Here is a 22,986-nt window from a genome sequence, read left to right on the forward strand (position 1 = left end):
AATCCTCCTGCCTCAGCCTCCCAGATAGCTCAGACTATGGGCACATGCCACAGTGCAAGGCATTCTTTGCTTCTTTCACCTTTTTCCACTTCACTTCTATCCTTTATTCCTTTAATATCAAACACCCTGATACCTTTCTTCTTCAAAATCACAAATCAACAACAAAAAATCTCTTTTATCTATATGTAACAGAAAATAAATTAGTAACCTGAGGGTATGAAAATAGAAAATGAAATGATCTGCAGAAATAAAGGATGAAGGTTCATAAGCTCAGCTAAAGAAACCATAAAGAAAGAGTTCAGGAATGGTGACTCACACCAGTAATCCCAGCACTCTGGGAGACCAAGGTGAGAAGATCTCCTGAGCTCAGGAGTTTATAACCAGCTTGAGCAAGAGTGAGACCCCCTTCTCTACTGAACATAGAAAAATAAGCTAGGTGCCGTGGTTCACACATGGAGTCCCAGCTACTCAGGAGGCTGAGGCAAGACGATGACATGCCCAGAAGTTGCAGCAATGAGCTACTATTATGTCACTGCACTCTACAGAGCAATTGAGAAACTGTCTTTTAATTAGAAAAAAAAAAAAAAAAGAAAGAAAGAAAGAAAAAGAAGAGGAGAAACTATAAAGCAAGGGTACCTAACCCACCACTCAGGATGGCTCTGAACTTGGTCCAAAACAAAATCATAAACTTACTTAAAATAGCATGAGATATTTTTGGCTGGGCATGGTGGCTCACACTTGTAATTCTAACCCTCTGGGAGACCAAGGCAGGAGGATCAAGTGAGGTCACAAGTTCAAGACCAGCCTAAGCAAAGACAGACCCCATCACTACTAAAAACAGAAAAAAATTAGCTGCGTTTGTGGCTGTAAGAGAAAGCTGTAGTCCCAGCTACTCCGGAGGCTGAGGCAGGAAGACTGCCTGAACCCAAGAGTTTGAGGTTGCTATGAGCTACCATGGCACTTTAGCTTTAAAAAAAAAAAAAAAAAAAGACTATTATGAGATTTTCTTGTGATTTTTTGGTGGAACTTGATTGCAGAGTTTTTAAGCATTAACTTTGTAGACTGCAACATTGTGTTGCAATGTCACATAAAATAATAATATGTATGTTCTTGCTATATTTACACACATGCATGACTTCAGTTCTACAGTGGTGTTCGGCTTCCAAGTATGTTATCTTCCAAGCACAGTTAATTGACACCATCAAACATTACATGTACTCAGGGTAACTTGGTGAGGCAGTGATGATCAATACTACCTCAAAATACCATTAAAATTTTAGGTGTTTAACATTATTTAGAAGTCAGATAAGCATTCTTATTTGGTTATTAAGGGTACTTTCACACCTCCTGGCACCTCACACATCCCCCATCTCCCAAACATGCTTTATAATCTGTCTCCCTGGCAGCGCCTGTGGCTCAGTGCACCAGCCCCATATACCGAGTTTGGCGTGGCCAAACTGCAACAAAAAATAGCTGGGCATTGTGGCGGGCGTCTGTAGTTCCAGCTACTCAGGAGGCTGAGGCAAGAGAATCGCCTGAGCCCAAGAGCTAGAGGTTGCTATGAGCCGTGATGCCACAGTGTTCTACCGAGGGCAACATAGACTCGTCTCAAGAAAAAAAAAAAAGTATAGTCTCTTATCTATTATTTTTTAATTCCAGCATGGTTTCCACAATGTCTTAAAAGAGAACAGAACCCCCCAAAAGAAAAATTACAGATGAAGGAAGATTGGTCAATGAAAAATAGATAGATGACTACTTTTTTGTCAGGGTAAATAATGAAGCATTCTGCTTAATTTGTAGGGTATTTGTGTAAGTTATCCAAGAGTATAATTTGAAAAGATGTTATATACAAAAACTTGCTCCCTATTTTGATGAGTGTGAAGAAATGTGTAGTACAGACAAAACAAAGGTACTGAAAAAAGCTTGTCTCCTCAACAAAAATATTTATTTAAAGTTACAACTCAGTGCCAGGCGCAGTGGTTCAAACCTGCAATCGTAGAGCTCTGGGAGGCCAAGGCAGGTCACTTGGACTCAGTTTGAGACCTGCCTGAGGAAGAGTGAGACCCTGTCTCTACTAAAAAAAAAAAAAGAGAAAAGAAACACTAAGGCAAGAGGATCACTTGAGCCCAAGAGTTTGAGTTTCCTGTGAGGTACAACACTTTGTCTCAAAAAAAAAAAAAAGAAAGAAAGAAAAAAATTCCAACTCAGATGGTTTCATTGTAACAAAGTAGTTACGTGGTAGCAAATTTAACAGAAAAAAAAATCAAAACCATTTACTGCTATTGAGTTTATTAAGTAATGTATGGAAAACATGATAAATATAATTTTCCCTAAAAAGTGGGGGGGATACTTCTAAAATCAATTAGTCTCACTACACTATAGCCAGGCAAACTGAAGAAACTGGAAAATCTATCAAAAGAAGTTGATAATTTTAAATTTTATGCTTTGGAGATGGATGACAGCACTGATGCTACAAATATGGTGAAATTTGCCATATTTATTAGAGGTACTGATGACGAATATAATGTCACTGAAGAAATGGCTTCTTTAGTGCCTTTAAAAGACACAACTAAATAAAGACATTTCTACGAAGCAGTAAAAATATGTTAAGGCAGTGGTTCTCAATCTTCCTAATGCTGCAACCCTTTAATACAGTTCCTCATGTTGTGGTGACCCCCAACCATAAAATTATTTTCGTTGCAACTTCATAAATGTAATTGTGCTACTGTTATGAATCGTAATGTAAATATCTGATATGCAGGATGGTCTTAGGCGACCCCTGTGAAAGGGTCGTTCGACCCCCAAAGGGGTCTGACCCACAGGTTGAGAACTGCTGTGTTAAGATGCTTTTCTTTGGGCGGTGCCTGTGACTCAAGGAGTAGGGCGCCGGTCCCATATGCCAGAGGTGGTGGGTTCAAACCCAGCCCTGGCCAAAAACCACAAAAAAAAGATGCTTTTGTCCATTGTCAACATTATCTGGCGTAGCTACTGAGGGTGCTCTGGTGATGGTTAGTAGGTAAAAGAGAGGGACTCATAAAATCAAGAGATGATGATACAATTGCGACCCAAAATTCATGTTTCATGAAATTGCGTAGTATATCAAGAAAATTTATGTGCAAAAGCTTTAAAAATTGGTAACATCATACAAATTGTCAAGACTATGAATTTCATTGGCAATTCCAGGAATTCCTTATAAGTATTGATGCTAACCATGGTGATATCATTTATTTTTCAGAAGTAGAAGGATAAGTTGAGGCCAAATGTTGGAAAAGAATTTATGATTTGCAACATATTAGCAAGTTGTTTCTGGTATCAAAAACTAAATTTGTGCCAGAACTTGAGGATGAAAACTGGCTTACAGATTTAGCATTTTTAGTGGATTTAGTTTAAATGAGTTAAACATGTACCTTCAAGCTGAAAACCAACTTATCAATATAATGTTTCAAAAAGTAACAGCATTCCATATAAAACTGAAATTATGGCAAGCTCAAATTAAGGCAAGCAATTTTATGCATTTCGACACATTGGCTAAATGGTCATGTAAACAGTAAAAAATATGCAGACTTGCTTTTTGATTCAACAGAAGAACTGGAAAACAGATTTCACAATTTCCAGTAAAATAATTAATATTTTGGTGCTTCGTAACTACATTTTCAGTTGAAACAAAATTGGCCAATTTTCAAATGGAATACACAAAGCTGCAATCTGATATTCAACTTAAAGAAAAATTTGATTGTGTCTCTACATGCATTTTTATAGGTGCACTTTTCCCAGAGATAAATATCCCTCACTTCACAATCACACCTTATTCATGTCAACACTTTTTGGCAGCACCCACCTTTGTGAGCAACCGTTTTCAAGAATGAAGCACATTAAGAGTAAAATTAGAGGCTCGGCACCTGTAGCTCAGCAGTTAGGGCGCTGGCCACATATACCAGAGCTGGCAGGTTCGAATCCCGCCCAGACCTGCCAGACAACAATGACAACTACAACCAAAAAATAAGGGGTATTGTGGCAGGCACCTGTAGTCTGGGAGGCTGAGGCAAGAGAATTGCTTAAGCCCAAGAGTTTGAGGTTGCTGTAAGCTGACACCACGGCACTCTACCCAGGGCAACAGCTTGGGATTCTATCTCAAAAAAACAAAATAACAAAACTGGGCGGCGCCTGTGGCTCAGTGAGTAGGGCGCCGGCCCCATATGCCGAGGGTGGCGGGTTCAAACCCGGCCCTGGCCAAACTGCAACAACAACAACAAAAAAAATAGCCGGGCGTTGTGGCGGGCGCCTGTAGTCCCAGCTACTCGGGAGGCTGAGGCAAGAGAATCGCGTAAGCCCAAGAGTTAGAGGTTGCTGTGAGCCGTGTGACGCCACGGCACTCTACCCGAGGGCGGTACAGTGAGACTCTGTCTCTAAAAAAAAAAAAAAAAAAAAAAACTGTGCATTTGATTCGGTGCGCATAGCACAGTGCTTACAGAGACAGCCACATACACTGAGGGTGGCAGGTTCAAACCCGGCCCAAGCCAGCTAAACAACAATGGCAACTGTAACAAAACACAGAAAAAATAGCCAGGCAAGAGGGACTTACCTAACAATTGCAATCAGTGTAACCTGGCTTATTGTACCCTCAATGAATCCCCAACAATAAAAAAAAAAGAAAAGAAAAGAAAAAATAGCCAGGTGTTATGGCGGGCGCCTGTAGTCCCAGCTACTTGGGAGGCTGAGGCAAGAGAATCGCTTAAGCCCAAGAGTTTGAGGTTGCTGTGAGCTATGATGCTACAGCACTCTACCAAGAGCGACACAGTGAGACTCTGTCTCAAAAAAAATAAATAAATAAAATTAGAACCAAAAATATCTGATGAGCACCTTGAGAACTAAGAATTACAACTACTTCCATCAAACTAAATATTGATGCATTAAGTTTCTCAAATACAATGTCAAATACCCTACAAGTTTTATGCTGCCTACTTTTTCTCTTACTTTTATAATAAAATATATATATATATATATATATATATTTTTTTTTTTTTTTTTTCTTTTTGAGACAGAGACTCAAGCTCTTGCCCTGGGTAGAGTGCTGTGGCATCACAGCTCATAGCAACCTCCAACTCCTGGGCTCAAGCGAGTCTCCTGTCTCCGCCTCCCAAGTAGCTGGGACTACAGGCGCCCGCCACAACACCCGGCTATTTTTTGGTTGCAGCCATCATTGTTGTTTGGCGGGCCTGGGCTGGATTCGAACCCGCCAGCTCAGGTGTATGTGGCTGGAGCCTTAGCTGCTTGAGCCACAGGCGCCGAGCCAATAAAAAATATTTTTTAGGGCGGCGCCTGTGGCTCAGTGAGTAGGGCGCCGGCCCCATATACCGAGGGTGGTGGGTTCAAACCCAGCCCCGGCCAAACTGCAACCAAAAAATAGCTGGGCATTGTGGCAGGCGCCTGTAGTCCCAGCTGCTCGGGAAGCTGAGGCAAGAGAATCGCGTAAGCCCAAGACTTAGAGGTTGCTGTGAGCCGTGTGACGCCACGGCACTCTACCAAGGGCGGTACAGTGAGACTCTGTCTCTACAAAAAAATAAAAAATAAAAATAAAAATAAAATAAAAATATTTTTTAAAAGACATTTTATTACTTAGATATATTCATTCTCTAAGTGATCCCAAACTTGGGACCTGCTCAATGATTTCAAAACACTCTCTGAATGGGCCATTGAATAATTAGGATTATTACGTGAGGATTTTTTGCTGGTGGTGAATATTGCAAAAATTATGCAGGGACTTTTTTTTTTATGCTCATCAGCTTTCCTTAGTGTATTTAATGTATGGCCCAATACAACTTTTCTTCTTCTAATGTGGCCCAGAGAAGCCAAAAGGTTAGACACCCCTACAAAGAGTATGTATGAAAAATGTCAATATCACATCCAAATGGTAAAGACTTCCACCATGGTTAGAGAAAGAAGAGAAAGAGTCAGGTAGACAAGAACTCATTCTTCTTAAGCTCCTTATAAAGCAAGTTCTTTTGGAGGGGAGGGGGGGAAATCTCACTCTGTCACCCCAAGTAGAGTGCAATCGTGTCATTATAGCTCAAACTCCTGGGCTCAAGTCATCTTCCTGCCTCAGCCTCCTGAGTAGCTGGGACTACAGAAGGCCACCAGGACACCCAACTAGTTTTTGGGTTTTTAGTAGAGATGGGGTCTTCCTTCTGGCTCAGGCCACTCTCAAATTCCTGAGTTCAAGCAATCCTCCCACCTTGGCTTCTTGGAGTGCTAGGACTGCAGGCATGAGCCATTGCACCTGGCCATAAAGCAAGTTCTTAAGGCTAATTTAGAAGAGATATAGAAACTAAAACACAAAAACAAAAAAAACTCACAAAGCCTCATATAATTCCAAAGATATATTTTATAGAATTTCCATGCCTGGAACAATCAAGAATGAAAGACCACCTGCACTGCTATCTTGACAGGAACCATCCTTCACCTTGTCTTCAAGGAATGAGGTATCATTCCTGGATTATTAGAACAGCCTACCAATTGCTTTCTCTGACTGAAGTCTCTCTCTCCAACCCCCATTTTTTTCTGCACACTGCAACCAAAGGAGGCTTCCTAGAAAACATGGCTTTGAATATGTTAGCTCCTAGTCAGAAAACTTCAACGTTTCCACTAGAAGACAAATTCCTAACTAGCAGCAGCCCACATTTTCAGTCTTTAATTATTCAAGTTCATAAGGCCTCTGTTCAATGTCTTCAAAATGCTTTCTCATTTCTCTGCTTTTGTTCATTCGTCTGAAAAACACCACCAATCTAGTCAAATTATCACGAAATCCTGCCAAATACATTTACTGGAATATTATATCCTTTTAAGTTTACTGAATTTTCCGCATATTCATTTTTTTCTCTAACATTTAGCCCTCCTACATTATTTAAATTATCTCATCTTGTTTTCCCAGACTATCATGGGCTATCCTGTTGCATGTTAACATACCAGCCAGAGGAGGATATGAATGAAGAAACAAGAGCAAACTTAATACCAACTGTCAAAATACCTAAGTAGAGAGTTTATCCTTAAGGACTTTAGAGAATTCATTAGCACAAAGAAATATTTAAAACTCTTAATGTCAGGATCTCTCCTAATTCTCTGCTATAGTTTCTTTTCTTTTTTTTTTTTTTTTGAGACAGAGTCTCACTTTGTTGCCCTCGGTAGAGTGCCGTGGTGTCACAGCTCACAGGAACCTCAAACTCTTGGGCTTAAGCAATCCTCTGGCCTCAGCCTCCCAAGTAGCTGGGACTTCAAGTGCCAGCCAAACGTCCAGCTATTTTTAGAGACAAGGTCTTGCTCGCTCAGGCTCAGGCTGGTCTCAAACTCATGCACTCTGGCAATCTACTCACCTCAGCCTCTCAGAGTGCTAGGATTACGGCATAAGCCACCACCCCAGCCTTCTGCTATAGTTTAAAGCCCATTTTTTCATCTTCTACTCTCAAAAGAACTGATCACCTCTAATATTGGTTAAAAGCCATCTAATTAAAAATGTAAGAATTTCTCTATCAGTCTCCCAGGAAGACTCTGATATTAATAGCCAATCAGGATGACATTCCATCAAGTAAGCCAACAAAGCTTACATAGCTAGAACCCAAAATAGATCTAGTTTCACTAATCATTATTAAACTATTACAGACGACCACTAACGGGTTTAAACAAAGACTTATTGAACTTGCTATGGTTTTTCACATCATCAATCCACCATAAATTTATTCTATGGTTGGGCTTCTAAGTACCATCTTTTTAAATTTGCTTTTTTCAGATTTAGAGGCACCCTTCATAGACAAATATTTGAAGGTCTCCAATTTAGAGTGATTCTCTCTTTTTCTCTTACCTGACACTTTTCTCTTCTCCCTTACTCCCTTTACTCCCTCTCCCTACTCCCAACTCTACTCCCAATTTCCACTTTCCTGTATGGTTTAAACGTTTTTCATAATTAAGCATCTATCTTTTCTTTGAACCAATGAAACTATCAACAAAAAGCACAACAAAAGTGCCTATCTAACTTTAGCATGCAGAAATCTAATGGATAATGGGACTCACCCAATTCATCTTTCTCAGACAGAAAAACTATTACTTTTTAGATAACTATCATTTAAATTAACCTCAAAGTTTAGCACTAAACAACTATATTTTAAGTATAATTTTTTTCTGTTTTTTGAAATTCTCTTCCGAATGATTTACTTTATTTTATTTTTTTATTTATTTATTTTTTTGTAGAGACAGAGTCTCACTTTATTGCCCTCGGTAGAGTGCTGTGGCATCACACAGCTCACAGCAACCTCCAACTCCTGGGCCTAGGTGATTCACTGGCCTCAGCCTCCCGAGTAGCTGGGAAACAGGCACTCACCACAATGCCTGGCTATTTTTTTGTTGCATTTTGGCTGGGACCAGGTTTGAACCCGCAACCCTCGGTATATGGGGCCAGCACCCTACCCACTGAGCCACAAGCGCTGCCCAATTAACTTTATTTTAGACTGACCTTCTATGATAAAAACTACTTTTAACCCTTCATGTTCTAATTTCCAGTTAAAATTATTTTAATTTCTATAACTTCTCAGAAATACTGTTCTTCCAGTCAGTGTCTTCAATTGCTTTTTGTTGTTTGGCCAAGAACTAAAATCTTAAAGCAGAAAATCTTACCAGAATTTTCAATAATTTGGATGCCAGTAATACTAACAAAATGTATGTTTTACTATAGCAGCATCTATGACAAAATAAAGAGTTTACTCTGCCAATTAAAGTATAAACAAGAATTTCCGAATACTATTAAAATAATAGAACTTGGCCTGATGAGGTGGCTCACGCCTGTAATCGTAGCACTTGGGAGGCCTAGATGGATGGATTGCTTGAGCTCACGAGGTCAAGACCAGACTGAGCCACAGCAAATCCTCGTCTCTAAAAATAGCAGGGCATTGTGCCAGGCACCTATAGTCCCAAGCTACTCTGGAGGCTGAGGCAATAGGACTGCTTGAGCCCAAGAGTTTGAGCTTGCTGTGAGCTATGATGCCATAGCACTCTGAGGGCAACAAAGTGAAACTGTCTCAAAAACAATAAAAAATAGGGAAGGGCAGCGCCTGTGGCTCAGTCAGTAAGGCGCCGGCCCCATATACCGAGGATGGCGCGTTCAAACCCGGCCCCGGCTGAATTGCAACCAAAAAAATAGCTGGGCATTGTGGCGGGCACCTGTAGTCCCAGCTACTTGGGAGACTGAGGCAAGAGAATCACTTGAGCCCAGGAGTTGGAGGTTGCTGTGAGCTGTGTGATGCCACGGCACTCTACCCAGGGCCATAAAGTGAGACTCTGTCTCTACAAAAAATAAATTAATTAATTAATTAAAAAAATAAAAATAAAAAATAAAGAAAGAACAGAACTGGGCGGCACCTGTGGCTCAGTGAGCAGGGCGCCAGCCCCATATACCGAGGTTGGCGGGTTCAAACCCAGCCCCGGCCAAACTGCAACAAAAAAATAGCCGGGAGTTGTGGCAAGCACCTGTAGTCCCAGCTACTCGGGAGGCTGAGGCAGGAGAACTGCCTAGGCCCAGGAATTGGAGGTTGCTGTGAGCTGTGTGATGCCACGGCACTCTACCGAGGGCAATAAAGTGAAACTCTGTCTCTACAAAAAAAAAAAAAACAGAACTAGGACGGTGCCTAGGAGTAGGGCACCAGCCCCATATACTGGAGGTGGCAGGTTCAAACCCTGCCCAAAAAGTGCAAAAAAAAAAAAAAAAAAAAAAAAAAGAACAGAACTAATATTTCTATGTTTTAAAATCTTTTTGTTTTACATACAATTTTTACGATTTATTTTTCTTTTGGACAGAGGGTCTCACTATGTTGCACAGTCTGGACTACAGTGGTATCATCATAGTTCACTGTAACCTCAAACTCCTGGAGTCAAGCCATATTCCTGCCTCAGCCTCGTAGCTGGGACTACAAGCACAAACTACCAGGCCCAGCTAATTTTTTTTTTGGTAGGGATGGGGGTCTTGCTATTTTGCTTAGGCTGGTCCCACATTCCTGGCCTCTAATGATCCTCCCACCTCAGCCTCCAAAATTGCCAAGATTATAGACATGAACTACAGCACTCAACAAAAGGGAGACTGTTAAGAAAATTAAAAAGCACTCCTAACTAACCATATTAAAACAATCTACAAGTCCTGAGAGGTCATTAACAATATTTATCTTTTTTTTTTTTCTTTTTTTGTAGAGACAGAGTCTCACTTTATGGCCCTCGGTAGAGTGCCACGGCATCACACAGCTCACAGCAACCTCCAACTCCTGGGCTTAAGCGATTCTCTTGCCTCAGCCTCCCAAGTAGCTGGGACTACAGGCGCCCGCCACAACGCCCAGCTATTTTTTGGTTGTAGTTCAGCTGGGGCCAGGTTTGAACCCACCACCCTCGGTATATGGGGGCCGGCGCCTTACCGACTGAGCCACAGGCGCCACCCATTAACAATATTTAAATGTAATAAAATTACAAAAATACTCAATACCACAGAATTTTAGGTCATTCAGATAGTGCTTTACCAAAATCAGAGAAATTACATTATACAGGAGGGGAAAGCACCCACGTGGGGATCAGGAGACAAAGGTTCTATCCTATCTGAACCATTAACTAGCCATATGACTTTGGAAAGAACAGACTGAATCCAATAACTCTTAACTTCATTTTTAGCTCTAGCAATTCTTGTTCTAAAGAGAAAAAAAATCCTTAATACAAAATCTAACAAATTGAGGAAAAAATAAGTACTAGTAATAATCACACTAGACAACAGGTATAAACTGGGACTTTTACAAACCAAAAGATATGGTCATTCACACTAACAGATATAATTTTGTGTCTAAATACCATTTTCTCATTACCATACCCCTAATGTTGTGTCTAAATACCATTTTCTCATTTCCATACCCCTGGAAGCTTATTTTCTTAAGTTTTTATTTTCTTAGTTTTGGAGTTTGTTTTGTTTTTACATTAACTACACCTATGGGTATTTAGGAAGTTCGAATTCTTTACAGCCAATGTCATACATAATGCTCTAAAAATACATATTTTAGAGACTAAATCTGTCCTTATGCTGAATTTCATAAAACAGATAAAGAACAAAGACTAATGTATTTTTCAGTTTTTTGTTTTGTTTTGTTTTTGAGACAGAGTCTCAAGCTGTTGCCCTGGGTAGAGTGCCGTGGCATCACAGATCATGGCAACCTCAAACTCCTGGGCTCAAGGGATTCTCCTGCCTCCGCCTCCCAAGTAGCTGGGACCTTATAAGTGCCCACATAATGCCCGGCTATTTTTTGGTTGCAGACATCATTGTTTGGCAGCCCGGTCTGGATTTGAACTCGCCAGCTCAGGTGTATGTGGCTGGCGCCTTAGCCGCTTGAGCCACAAGCACCGAGCCCTGGCTATTTTTGTTGTTGCAGTTGACGTTGTTTTAGCTGGCCTGGGCTGGGTTCGAACCTGCCAGCCTCAGTGTATGTGGCCGGTACCGTAACGTCTGAGCTATGGGCGCTGCCTGAATTTTCCACTTTAAGATTTAAGATGTCGGGCGGCGCCTGTGGCTCAGTCGGTAAGGCACCGGCCCCATATACAGAGGGTGGCGGGTTCAAGCCTGACCCCGGCTGAACTGCAACCAAAAAATAGCTGGGCGTTGTGGCGGGCGCCTGTAGTCCCAGCTACTTGGGAGGCTGAGGCAAGAGAATCGCTTAAGCCCAGGAGTTGGAGGTTGCTATGAGCTGTGTGACGCCATGGCACTCTACCGCGGGCCATAAAGTGAGACTCTGTCTCTACAAAAAAAAAAAAAAAAAGATTTAAGATGTCTATAGGCTGAACCAAATTTAAAAACTTGACTTAATGCCCAAGAGGAAACAACCAATAACAGCATACTCATTAACAGAGTTCCAAGTGCGGTATTTCAAAGATCCCTGTATTTCAAGGCAACTGTCAAAAAACACGGAGCCAGGTTAGAGCCTAACTAGAAAGAAACCAGATTGGTACAATATCTAAATGTTTATACTGATTAAGCTGATAACCTCAAATGATCTATAATCCCACAAATAATTATAACTATAAAAGAAATATACAGTCTGAGATCTTAAATTTCTCAATTACCACTAGCTGTTCACAAATATAAACCAAAGTTAATGTTAAGCCCATGCAGTTCTCCCCTACCTTCCATTCCAAATTATAATTTGGCTGGAGATACAAAATAATCTAAAATTACTTACCACTAGAACTTTCACAGAAGCTTTGTGAGGCATGGGAAGAGGCCTTCAACTGCTGGGCCTCTACACCTGGGCCTAGCTGCTTTGCTTTAGCCTTTTTCGAGTCTTCGGTTAATGAGGTATCTGTTTTCTCTTGAGGCTGGGGCTGTTGTATCTCCTGGTCAGGTCTCAGAGGATCATCTGCTCTCACTAAAGGCAAGGGAAGCTGTGGAGAATCTTTCTCTACACGTTCTTTTTCTGCAGTCACTGATTTCAGATCTCCTTCATTTTCTGCTCTCTTTTCTTCCTGGGCATCTAATCTATTCTCAGGACAAGGTTCTATATCTGGAGCAACATCCTCCCAAGACTGGGAATCTGAGCCTTTCTCCACACCTTCCAAAGGCTCACAAGAAACATCAACTCTGGGAGATGGCTCTTTGACATCTACAATGACAACACTTGAGTCCTCTGAAGTAGCTTCTTCCCAAGCTTCCTGATCTTTATGTTCTAATTCTTGGTCAAGTACTTGTAGCTTTTGGGGGGAATCAATACTAATCACACTGGTTTCAACTTCCATAGCTTCTGGGCATTCTTGTTTTGGAATTTCCTTTTGAAGACACAGCCCTTGGGACTGAGTTTCAGTCAGAGAAAGGTGTAAGGGGACACTCTCCGTATTTTCTTCTTTGGGCTCCTCTCCTTGACTTTCACAAGGAGTCTCAGGGATTTCTTCCACCTCAGACTCTGAAGAAGCCTCCTCTGGATGGTGTTCTTTAATTTCCATAGCTTCCTCCTGATCTAATACACTAGAGAGTGCCTCTGATTGAGTAGCAGGAGAAGGAACTGCCTGACTCCCTGAATCACAAGTAAGATCAATACAAACATCTTCCGCTACAGTTTCTTCTCTGCCTTTGCAACCAGAAGCTAAAATACTAATGTCATCCCTGGTCTCCGTGTCATATCCCTTTGTTTTATCATCATTCTGACTCAGGTCTACTTGGCCATCCTGTGCTGGATTAATCAGGATACTATCATTTTCAGCAGAAACAAGCTTAGAATTGGGAACTGGAGACATGGGTTCAGTATCCTCAATCTGTGTGTTTTCTCCATCTTCATCAAGCCTGTGAGAACTCAAGCTCTCCACTTTTGGGGACTGACTATACTCACTGGCAGAAAGCATCAATTTGCAAGAATCTCCTGTCAAAGATAAAGATAGCCCAATATCCTCAGTGGAATTCTTTGGTTCAATCTCTGAAGTTTTAGAACATTCAACAGTCAAAGATGAACTATGCAAATCTCCAACTTTCTTCCCGTCATTTGATCGTTCCTCCAAACTTGGCGATGGAATGAAAATATCCTAAGGAAGAAGATAAAGAGAAAAAAAAAAAATCATTTGTTCATAATCATATTTCTTTTATATCTAATCTTTGGATTCATCTAAAATTTCTAAATCAATTATTCAAGAATTGAAGAACTCTAGATCATAATCTCAGAAACACAAACAAACACCAGTTTTTTCATCAACACAAGTCACTGTGTTTAATGCTTTTCTTATGAAATTACTGATACAGAATAAGTAAAATCCAAACCAAAAAAAGTATTAATTTAATGTACCCTTTTAAGGGTAGAAAGAAATTTAAATTTAACTATACATGATCCTTTTTTTTTTTTTTTTAAGACCAGGGCTCGTTGAACCTGCCACCTCTGGTATATGGGGCTGACGCCCTACTCCTTTGAGCCACAGGCGCCTCCCCAACTATACATGATCAAACTACTAAAATCATGTCATATATATGATGGGCCCTCAATTCCATGGGAATCTTTTAAACATATGCCTACACAGCCCATTTCAATTCTCACAAAATGGGAACATGTACTTATTTTACTTCCACTATTTCTAAATATGCTGGCATTCATAAAGCAGATATAAAAATCGAAAGTTTACAATATCATGTAGTCAACAAGGAAATGCAAATGAAAACCACAATAAAATACCACTACATACAACAAAAACAGATAAAGTTTAAAAGGGTCACAAAACCAACTGATGGTGAGGATGTGGCACAAATGCATCTCTCATACCTTGCTGGCAGGAATGCAAATGTCCCACCATTTTGGAAAACAGTTTGGCAGCATCTTATAAAATTAAATATACATTACCATATGACCTAAAAATTCTACCTGTAGTCATTTACCTAAGAGAAATAAAAATCCATGTCCACAGGGCGGCACCTGTGGCTCAGTAAGTAGGGCACCGGCCCCATATACAGACAGTGGTGGGTTCAAACCCAGCCCCAGCCAAACTGCAACAACAAAAAAATAGCCGGGCATTGTGGCAGGGACCTGTAGTCCCAGCTATTCGGGAGGCTAAGGCAAGAGAATCACCTAAACCCAGGAGTTGGAGGTTGCTGTGAGCTGTGACACCACAGCACTCTTTTGAGGGTGATAAAGTGAGACTCTGTCTCTAAAAAAAAAAAAAAAAATGCATGTCGCCCCTTCCCTTCTCACAAGTGCAAAGGACTCCACGGTTTCCTCCGGTTTCTGCTATGCGCTTGAGGGGAAGCACCTCCTTTGAGAAAGGGTTCCCACCTTTCCTAGAAGAAGAGTCTAACGATTAGATTGTAAGAAAAGAAAGTAGAAGCCATGTTTCGAAGATTTGTATTTCAGGTACTTCATCAGTTTGTAAGACATGAGTATGAAATACCTAGCAGTTTAGTGCTTGAAAGATCCTTTAATCGTGTGCAGTTACTTAAGCGAGTGGGTCAGGACTCTGTCATGAGACAGGTGGAAGGGGAAAATCCAGTCACAATATTTTCTCTAGCAACAAATGAGACGTGGAGATCAGGGGCAGAGAAGTATACCAAATGGGTGATGTCAGTCAAACGACAACATGGCACAGACTATCAGTATTCCGGCCAGGCCTCAGAGACGTGGTGTATCAGTATGTGAAAAAGGGGTCTTGAATTTATGTTGAAGGGAAAGTAGACTAAGGAGAATACACGGATAAAAATGTGAGACGACAAGCAACAACGATCATAGCTGATAACATTGTGTTTCTGAGTGACCAGGCAAAAGAGGAGTAGAATGGACGATTCAACTTTGGTACAGTCTTATTTCCAAATCATGTATTTCTAAATCATGTATAGTCTCTACAGTTTCTAAAGAGAAGAATTAAAATATTCTTTTATATAAAAAAATGCATGTCTACAGAAAGATGTGTATACAAATGATTATAGCAGTATGAATTACAATAACCAAAATGCAAATGTCTGTCAACTGATGAATGGATAAGCAAATTGTAAATATACATATTATGAAATACTACTCAACAATATAGAATATTAATACATGCAACAATATGAACACATCTCAAAATATAACAAAGAGCTCAAATACAAAAGAGCATACATATATTAAATTCTCAAAAAAGCAAAACTACAGTGACAGAAAACAGATGTGTAGATGGCGAGGGTAGGTGAGGGAAGCACACTGGGGAGTGGGAGCTCAACCACAAAGGGTTACGAGGAACTATTTAGGGTGAGGAAACTGCTCTATACTTTGATGATGGTGATGGTTACACATTCATATACAACTACCCAAATTCATCAAACCATACAATTAAAGTAACAATTTTACTTTATGTAACTAATAGATTAAAAAAAAAAAAAAAAAGTTTAGGGTGGTGCCTGTGGCTCAGTGAGTAGGGCACCAACCCCATATACTGAGGGTCGCAGGTTTGAACCCACCCTGGCCAAACTGCAACAAAAAATAGCCGGGCATTGTGGCAGGGGCCTATAGTCCCAGCTACTTGGGAGGCTGAGGCAAGAGAATCACCTAAGCCCAAGAGCTGGAGGTTGCTGTGACCTATGCCGTGCTGTGACGCATGGCACTCTACCGAGGGCAACAAAATGAAACTGTCTCTAAAAAAAAAAAAATTAAAAGTTTAGATATTTTTTATGTAAAAATTTATTTATGTATATATGTATGTATGTATTTGAGACAGAGTCTCACTCTGTCACCTTGGGTAGAGTACCATGGGCTTAGTTCACAGCAACCTTTTGGGCTGAAGTGATCCTCTTGCCTTAGCCTCCCCAGTAGCTGGGACTACTGGCACTTGCCACAAGACCCAGCTATTTGTAGAGACCGGGTCTCGCTCCTGCTCAGGCTGGTCTCAAACTCATGAGCTCAGGCAATCCACCCATTTCTGCCTCCCAGAATGCTAGGATTACAGACTTGAGTCATAGCGCCAGGTCTAGTTTTTCTATTTTTAGTAGAGACAGGGTCTTGCTTGTGCTCAGGCTGTCCACAAACTTCCTGAACTGAAGCAATCCACCTGCCTTGGCCTCCCAGAATGTTAGAATTACAGGCGTTAAGCCACTATCCCAGCCTATGTAAAAATTTACATTAAGTGTGTGTTACTGGGCGGTGCGTGTGGCTCAGTCGGTAAGGCGCCGGCCCCATATACGGAGGGTGGCGGGTTCAAAGCCGGCCCGGCTGAACTGCAACCAAAAAAAAAAAAAAAAAGTGGCGGGCGCCTGTAGTCCCAGCTGCTAGGGAGGCTGAGGCAAGAGAATCGCTTAAGCCCAGGAGTTGGAGGTTGCTGTGAGCTGTGTGAGGCCACGGCACTCTACCCGAGGGCGGTACAGTGAGACTCTGTCTCTACAAAAAAAAAAAAAAAAAAATAGCCGGGCGTTGTGGCGGGCGCCTATAGTCCCAGCTACTCAGGAGGCTGAGGCAAGAGAATCGCTTAAGCCCAGCAGTTGGAGGTTGCTGTGAGCTGTGTGATGCCATAGCACTCTAACGAAGGCCATAAAGTGAGACTCTGTCTCTACAAAAAAAAAAAAAAAAAGTGTGTGTTACTTGGGCAGCGCCTATGGCTCAAAGGAGTAGGGCACCACCGGCCCCGTATGCCAGAGGTGGCGGGTTCAAACCCAGCCCCGGCCAAAAAACTGCAAAAAAAAAAAAAAAAGTGTGTGTTACTTTGCCTAACACAAATGCTATAAAACTCTAGACATACCTGGTAAGACTATCATTTACTAGGAGTTTTAAAACAACGAGAATCAAATAAGCAGCCAAACATTCTGTATATTCCATTTCTGGTATTTCAATGTCTAGTATTATATCTTATCAGATCAGATCAGAACAGTGGTCATAAATTTGAGCCTATTCATATACTCTCAGACATGACACTATAAGTTGGTTCAAAATTTCTAAATAACAATTTGGCAAACTAGAATAGCCTTGAAATTCTATATACTCCTTAACCTAATTAATTTCATTTCTGGGAAATTTATCAATGGAAGCACACAGATTTAGCTACAAAATGATTCACTACATTATTATGTAGGATAGTAAACAATATGAAATATCTTAAAGGTCTATTCATAGAAGAATCACTTAAGAATTATGATACATCTACATAATAGAAAACTTTGTATCTACATGCAATTATACTGTAGAAGAATATTAAAAGATATGAGAAAACATCCAAGGCTATGCATCAAATAGGAAAAGTTTTTATTTTGTTTTTTTTTTTTTTTTTGTAGAGACAGAGTCTCACTTTATGGCCCTTGGTAGAGTGCCGTGGCCTCACACAGCTCACAGCAACCTCCAACTCACTCCTGGGCTTAAGCAATTCTCTTGCCTCAGCCTCCCGAGTAGCTGGGACTACAGGCGCCCGCCACAACGCCTGGCTATTTTTTGGTTGCAGTTTGGCCGGGGCTGGGTTTGAACCCGCCACCCTCGGTATATGGGGCTGGCGTCTTACCGACTGAGCCACAGGCACCGCCCTTTATTTTTGGTTTTTAACATATGTAAGTACTGGCTCAGTGCCTGTAGCTCAGTGGCTAGGGCGCCGGCCACATACACCAGAGCTGGCGGATTGGAACCCAGCCTGGGCCTGCCAAACAATAATGACAACTACAACCAAAAAATAGCCAGGCGTTGTGGCGGGCACCTGTCAGCCCAGTTACTGGGGAGGCTGAGGCAAGAGAATCTCTTAAATCCAAGTTTTTGAGGCTGCTGTGAGCTGTGATGCCACAGCACTCTACCCAGGTGTCATAGTGAGACTGTCTCAAAAAAGAAAAAAAAAAAAAAAATGAATATTTTATTGTAGTCTTTTTATATATTTCATATAATTTTCATGGGTTTTTTTTTTTTTTTACAGATAGAGTCTTACTTTGTTGCTCTCGGTAGAATGCCATGGCGTCACAGCTCACAGCAACCTCCAGCTCTGGTGCTTAAGACGATTCTCTTGCCTCAGCCTCCCAAATAGCTGGGACTACAGGTGCCTGCCACAACACCCGGCTATTTTTGGTTACAGTTTGGCTGGGGCCAGGTTTGAACCCACCACCCTCAGTATATGGGGCACTCTACTCACTGAGCCACAGGCGCCACCCAATTTTCATGTATTTTTAAAGTTAATAAACATATCAAAAAAGTTGAGATGAGATGTTATTTCTGATAGGATAACTGATGATCTTATTTTCTTTTACCTGTATATTATGTATCTTCTGAAAGAAATATATATTTTTTCTCTTTTTTGCATATAATTCATTTTACAAACATTCACAGATAAGACTTTACTAATAAAAATACAAATACTTTTGTTGTTGTTGCAGTTTGGCTGGTGCTGGAACCAGCCACCCTCGGTATATGGGACCGGCACCCTACTTACTGAGCTACAGGCACCTCCCTACAAATACCATTTTAAGAATGAAATTCAGGGCGGCGCCTATGGCTCAGTCGGTAAGGCGCCGGCCCCATATACCAAGGGTGACGGGTTCAAACCTGGCCCCGGCCAAACTGCAACCAAAAAATAGCCGGGCGTTGTGGCGGGCGCCTGTAGTCCCAGCTGCTCGGGAGGCTGAGGCAAGAGAATTGCTTAAGCCCAGGAGTTGGAGGTTGCTGTGAGCTGTGTGAGGCCACGGCACTCTACCGAGGGCCATAAGTGAGACTCTGTCTCTACAAAAAAAAAAAAAAAAAAAATGAATGAAATTCAAATAACATAAAATTAACCCATTTTAGCCAGGCGTGGCAGCTCAAGCTATAATCCTAGCACTCTGGGAGGCCAAGGTGAGTGGATTGCTTGAGCTCATGAATTTAAAACCACCTGAGCAAAAATGTGAGACCCGATTTCCACTAAAAATTGAAAAACTGAGAGGTTGCTGTGAGCTATGACACCACAGCATTCTACCCAGGGCAACAGCTTGCAACTCTGTCTCAAAAAAAAAAAAAAAAAAAAAAAAAAGGCTCAGCACCTATAGCTCAGTGGCTAGGACACCAGCCACATACACCAGAGCTGTGGTTTCTAACCCAGCCTGGGCCAGCTAAACAACGACAACCGCAACAAAAAAGGCCAGGTATTGTGGCGGGCGCCTATAGTTCCAGCTACTTAGGAGGCTGAGGCAAGATAATCACTTAAGCCCAAGAGTTTGAGGTTGCTGTGAACTATGACGCCATGGCACTCTACCAAGGGCAACACAGTGAGACTCTGTCTCAAAATAAACAAAAAGAATAAGAACAGTATTAACTATTAAACTATTTTCTACTAATCCTCTTACACCTTGCATTTTGGTAAAGGGCCAAAATGACTATGTAATTAACAAGTTTATTAGAAACTTGATTAGTAATTACCTCCTTATAAATTTTTTTTCTTTTTTTTTTTTTTTTTGTAGAGACAGAGTCTCACTTTATCGCATCACAGCTCACAGCAACCTCCAACTCCTGGGTTTAGGCGATTCTCTTGCCTCAGCCTCCCAAGTAGCTGGGACTACAGGCGCCCACCACAACATGTGGCTATATTTTTGGTGTTGTTGCAGTTTGGCCAGGGCCAGGTTTTTGAACCCGCCACCTTCGTTATATGGGGCCGGCACCCTACTCACTGAGCCACAGGCACCGACGCCCTCCTTATAAATATTTAAATCTTACAACATCCAAATGAGGCTGATTTGAACTCCAGTAACCAAGGTATAGAAGAAATAACAGATGTACAAGAAAAAACATGTAGAAATTTCATAGATAATAATGAAAAAAATAGGGAACTTTCAAATAAAAATCATGGATTGTATATACCCATACTCAGAAAACGTTTTCTGAACCCCATTAATTAACGGTAAAGGTTTTTTTTGTTTGCTTCTTTTTTTGGAGACAGAGTCTCACTATGTTACCCTGGGTAGAGTGCCATGGCATCAGCGCTCACAGCAACCTCCAACTCTTGGGCTTAAGCAATTCTCTTACCTCAGCCTCCCAAGTAGTTGGGATGACAGGTGCCCACCACAACACCTAGCTATTTTTTGGTTGTAGTTGTCATTGTTGTTTGCAGGTGTGGGCTGGATTCAAACCCACCATCTCCAGTGTATGTGGCTGGCGCCCTAAGGGCTTGAGCTATAGGCGCCAAGCCGGTAAAGGATTTTTTAAGTAAATGCTTTTAAGAAAAGGAGAGAAGAAGAAAAGCTAACTGCAAAAACATTCTGGAGGAATAAGAATCTGTTTAGCAGACTAATAAAAGCTGAATTCCTAAACCAGCAGTGGAGAAACCCAAAAAGAAGAGTTACACCACAGTTCAACTTCCATCTCCTCTCCAACTTGTCCCAAGAGAGTAAAACAGAGTATCCTAGGACAGGAGAACATGAAGCAGAGTTATTAAGAAGTACCATACTCGGCTCAGCTCCTGTAGCTCAAGCAGCTAAGGCTTCAGCCACATACACTGGAGCTGGTGGGTTCGAATCCAGCCCAGGTCTGCCAAACAACAATGACGACTACAGCCAAAAAATAGCCGGGCATTGTGGCGGGCACCTGTAGTCCCAGCTACTTGGGAGGCCAAGGCAAGAGAATCACTTAAGCCCAGGAGTTGGAGGTTGCTGTGAGCTGTGAAGCCACGGCACTCTACCCAGGGTGACAGCTTGAGGCTTTGTCTCAAATAAAAAAAAAAAAAAAAAAAACAACAAAAAAAAAAGAAGTACCATACTGAAAATAAAACATTAAATGAAAACCTACATACTGAATAGAATCTGCATCTGCCTCCCAATGCTGCCTTTACCCAGTCCTCTTCCATTAAGAAACTTTTAGTATTTGGCCAGGAACAGTGGTACTTTGGGAGGCAGAGGTGGGTGGATCACCTGAGCTTGGGAGTTCAAGACCAGTCTGAGCAAAAGCTAGACCTCATCTCTAAAAACTAGCTGAGCATTGTGGTAGGTACCTGTAGTCCCATTGGAAGGCTGAGACAAGAGGATCGATTGAGCCCAAGAGTTTGACATTGCTGTGAGCTATGACACTATGGCACTCTACTAAGGGCAACAAAGTGAGACTCTTGTCTCAAAAAAAAGAAACTTATAGTATAATGGCAGCCAGGCCTATACTCAGCACAGGAGGACTAGACATTTTCCTGGGGTATGTGACCAGGACAAAACAAGTGAAGATACTAACATTAGGGGGGTTCCCATTTTGCCCCAGCAGATAACAACAAACTCTAAGTATCAGTTCAGGGCTATTAATCATATTTCTGTTATTTCACGCTTCAATATCAGCAAATAATCAAGATTATATCTGAGAAAAGACTCTAATTTGAAAGAAGTGAAAACGAGTAAAACTAATTAAAACTAGTGACTATTCCGGGGGGGGGGGGAGGGGAGTATTTTTTAAAAACCTACTATTATGGGCGGCACCTGTGGCTCAGTGAGTAGGGCGCCGGCCCCATATGCAGAAGGTGGCGGGTTCAAACCCAGCCCCGGCCAAACGGCAACAAAAAAAATAGCTGGGAGTTGTGGCGGCTGCCTGTAGTCCCAGCTGCTCGGGAGGCTGAGGCAAGAGAATCGCGTAAGCATAAGAGTTAGAGGTTGCTGTGAGCCGTGTGACGCCACGGCACTCTACCTGAGGGCAGTACAGTGAGACTCTGTCTCTACAAAAAAAAACCCTACTATTATTATCATTAGAGAGATAAGATAGCATACCCATAACAGAAGATAAATGTTATTTTTTTAAAGAATATTCAGGGCGGTGCCTGTGGCTCAGTGAGTAGGGCACCGGCCCCATATGCCAAGGGTGGCGGGTTCAAACCCAGCCCCAGCCAAACTGCAACAACAAAAAAAAATAGCCGGGCGTTGTGGCGGGCGCCTGTAGTCCCAGCTGCTCGGGAGGCTGAGGCAAGAGAATCAAGTAAGCCCAAGAGTTAGAGGTTGCTGTGAGCTGTGTGACGCACGGCACTCTACCGAGGGCAGTACAGTAAGACTCTTGTCTCTACAAAAAAAAAAAAAAGAATATTCAGAGGAAAAAAGAATTTAGAAATTAAAAACCCAACAGTAGAAATTAATAATTCAGACAATGATTAAAAGATGGCAGAACACAGGATTTACACCTGTTTTATTTCTACAACAGATAAATAAAACCATATCCTATCCAGGTACAGTGGTTCATGCACTCTGGGAGACTGAGTCAGATGGATTACTTGAGCTATGGAGTTGGAAACCAGTCTGAACAAGGATGAGACCCTGTCTCTACTTAAAACAAACAAATTAGCCAAGTATTATGTCACACTACTATAGTCCCAGCTACTCTGGAAGCTAACAAAGGAGGATCACTTGAGCTAGGAATTTGAGGCGACAGTGAACTATGACGATGCCACTACACTCTACCCCAGGTGACAGAGCAAGACTCCGTCTCCAAAAAAAAAAAAAAAACTATGTCCACATACAAATCTATGCATGAATGTACATAGCACCATTATTCATAATAGTCAGAAAGAGTAAACAAGCCAAATATCCATCAACTGATG

The 22,986-nt window shown here is 41.5% G+C and overlaps 1 protein-coding gene and 1 pseudogene across 5 annotated transcripts in view; one reads left to right on the forward strand and one right to left on the reverse strand.

The window, feature by feature from the left end:
- The window catches only part of TP53BP1 (tumor protein p53 binding protein 1), a 94,783-nt gene that overhangs the window by 40,061 nt on the left and 31,736 nt on the right, over positions 1 to 22,986 (reverse strand). For all 5 annotated transcript variants that reach the window (XM_053595696.1, XM_053595699.1, XM_053595698.1 and 2 more), the window contains exon 12: positions 12,243 to 13,572. In XM_053595696.1, coding sequence (XP_053451671.1) covers positions 12,243 to 13,572 — 1,330 coding nt within the window. The remainder of the gene's footprint in view (positions 1 to 12,242; positions 13,573 to 22,986) is intronic.
- Positions 14,822 to 15,298, forward strand: LOC128588943 (single-stranded DNA-binding protein, mitochondrial-like; annotated as a pseudogene).

This window comes from Nycticebus coucang, chromosome 6 (assembly GCF_027406575.1).
Source record: "Nycticebus coucang isolate mNycCou1 chromosome 6, mNycCou1.pri, whole genome shotgun sequence".
In the NCBI taxonomy this organism is placed as follows: Eukaryota; Metazoa; Chordata; class Mammalia; order Primates; family Lorisidae; genus Nycticebus; species Nycticebus coucang.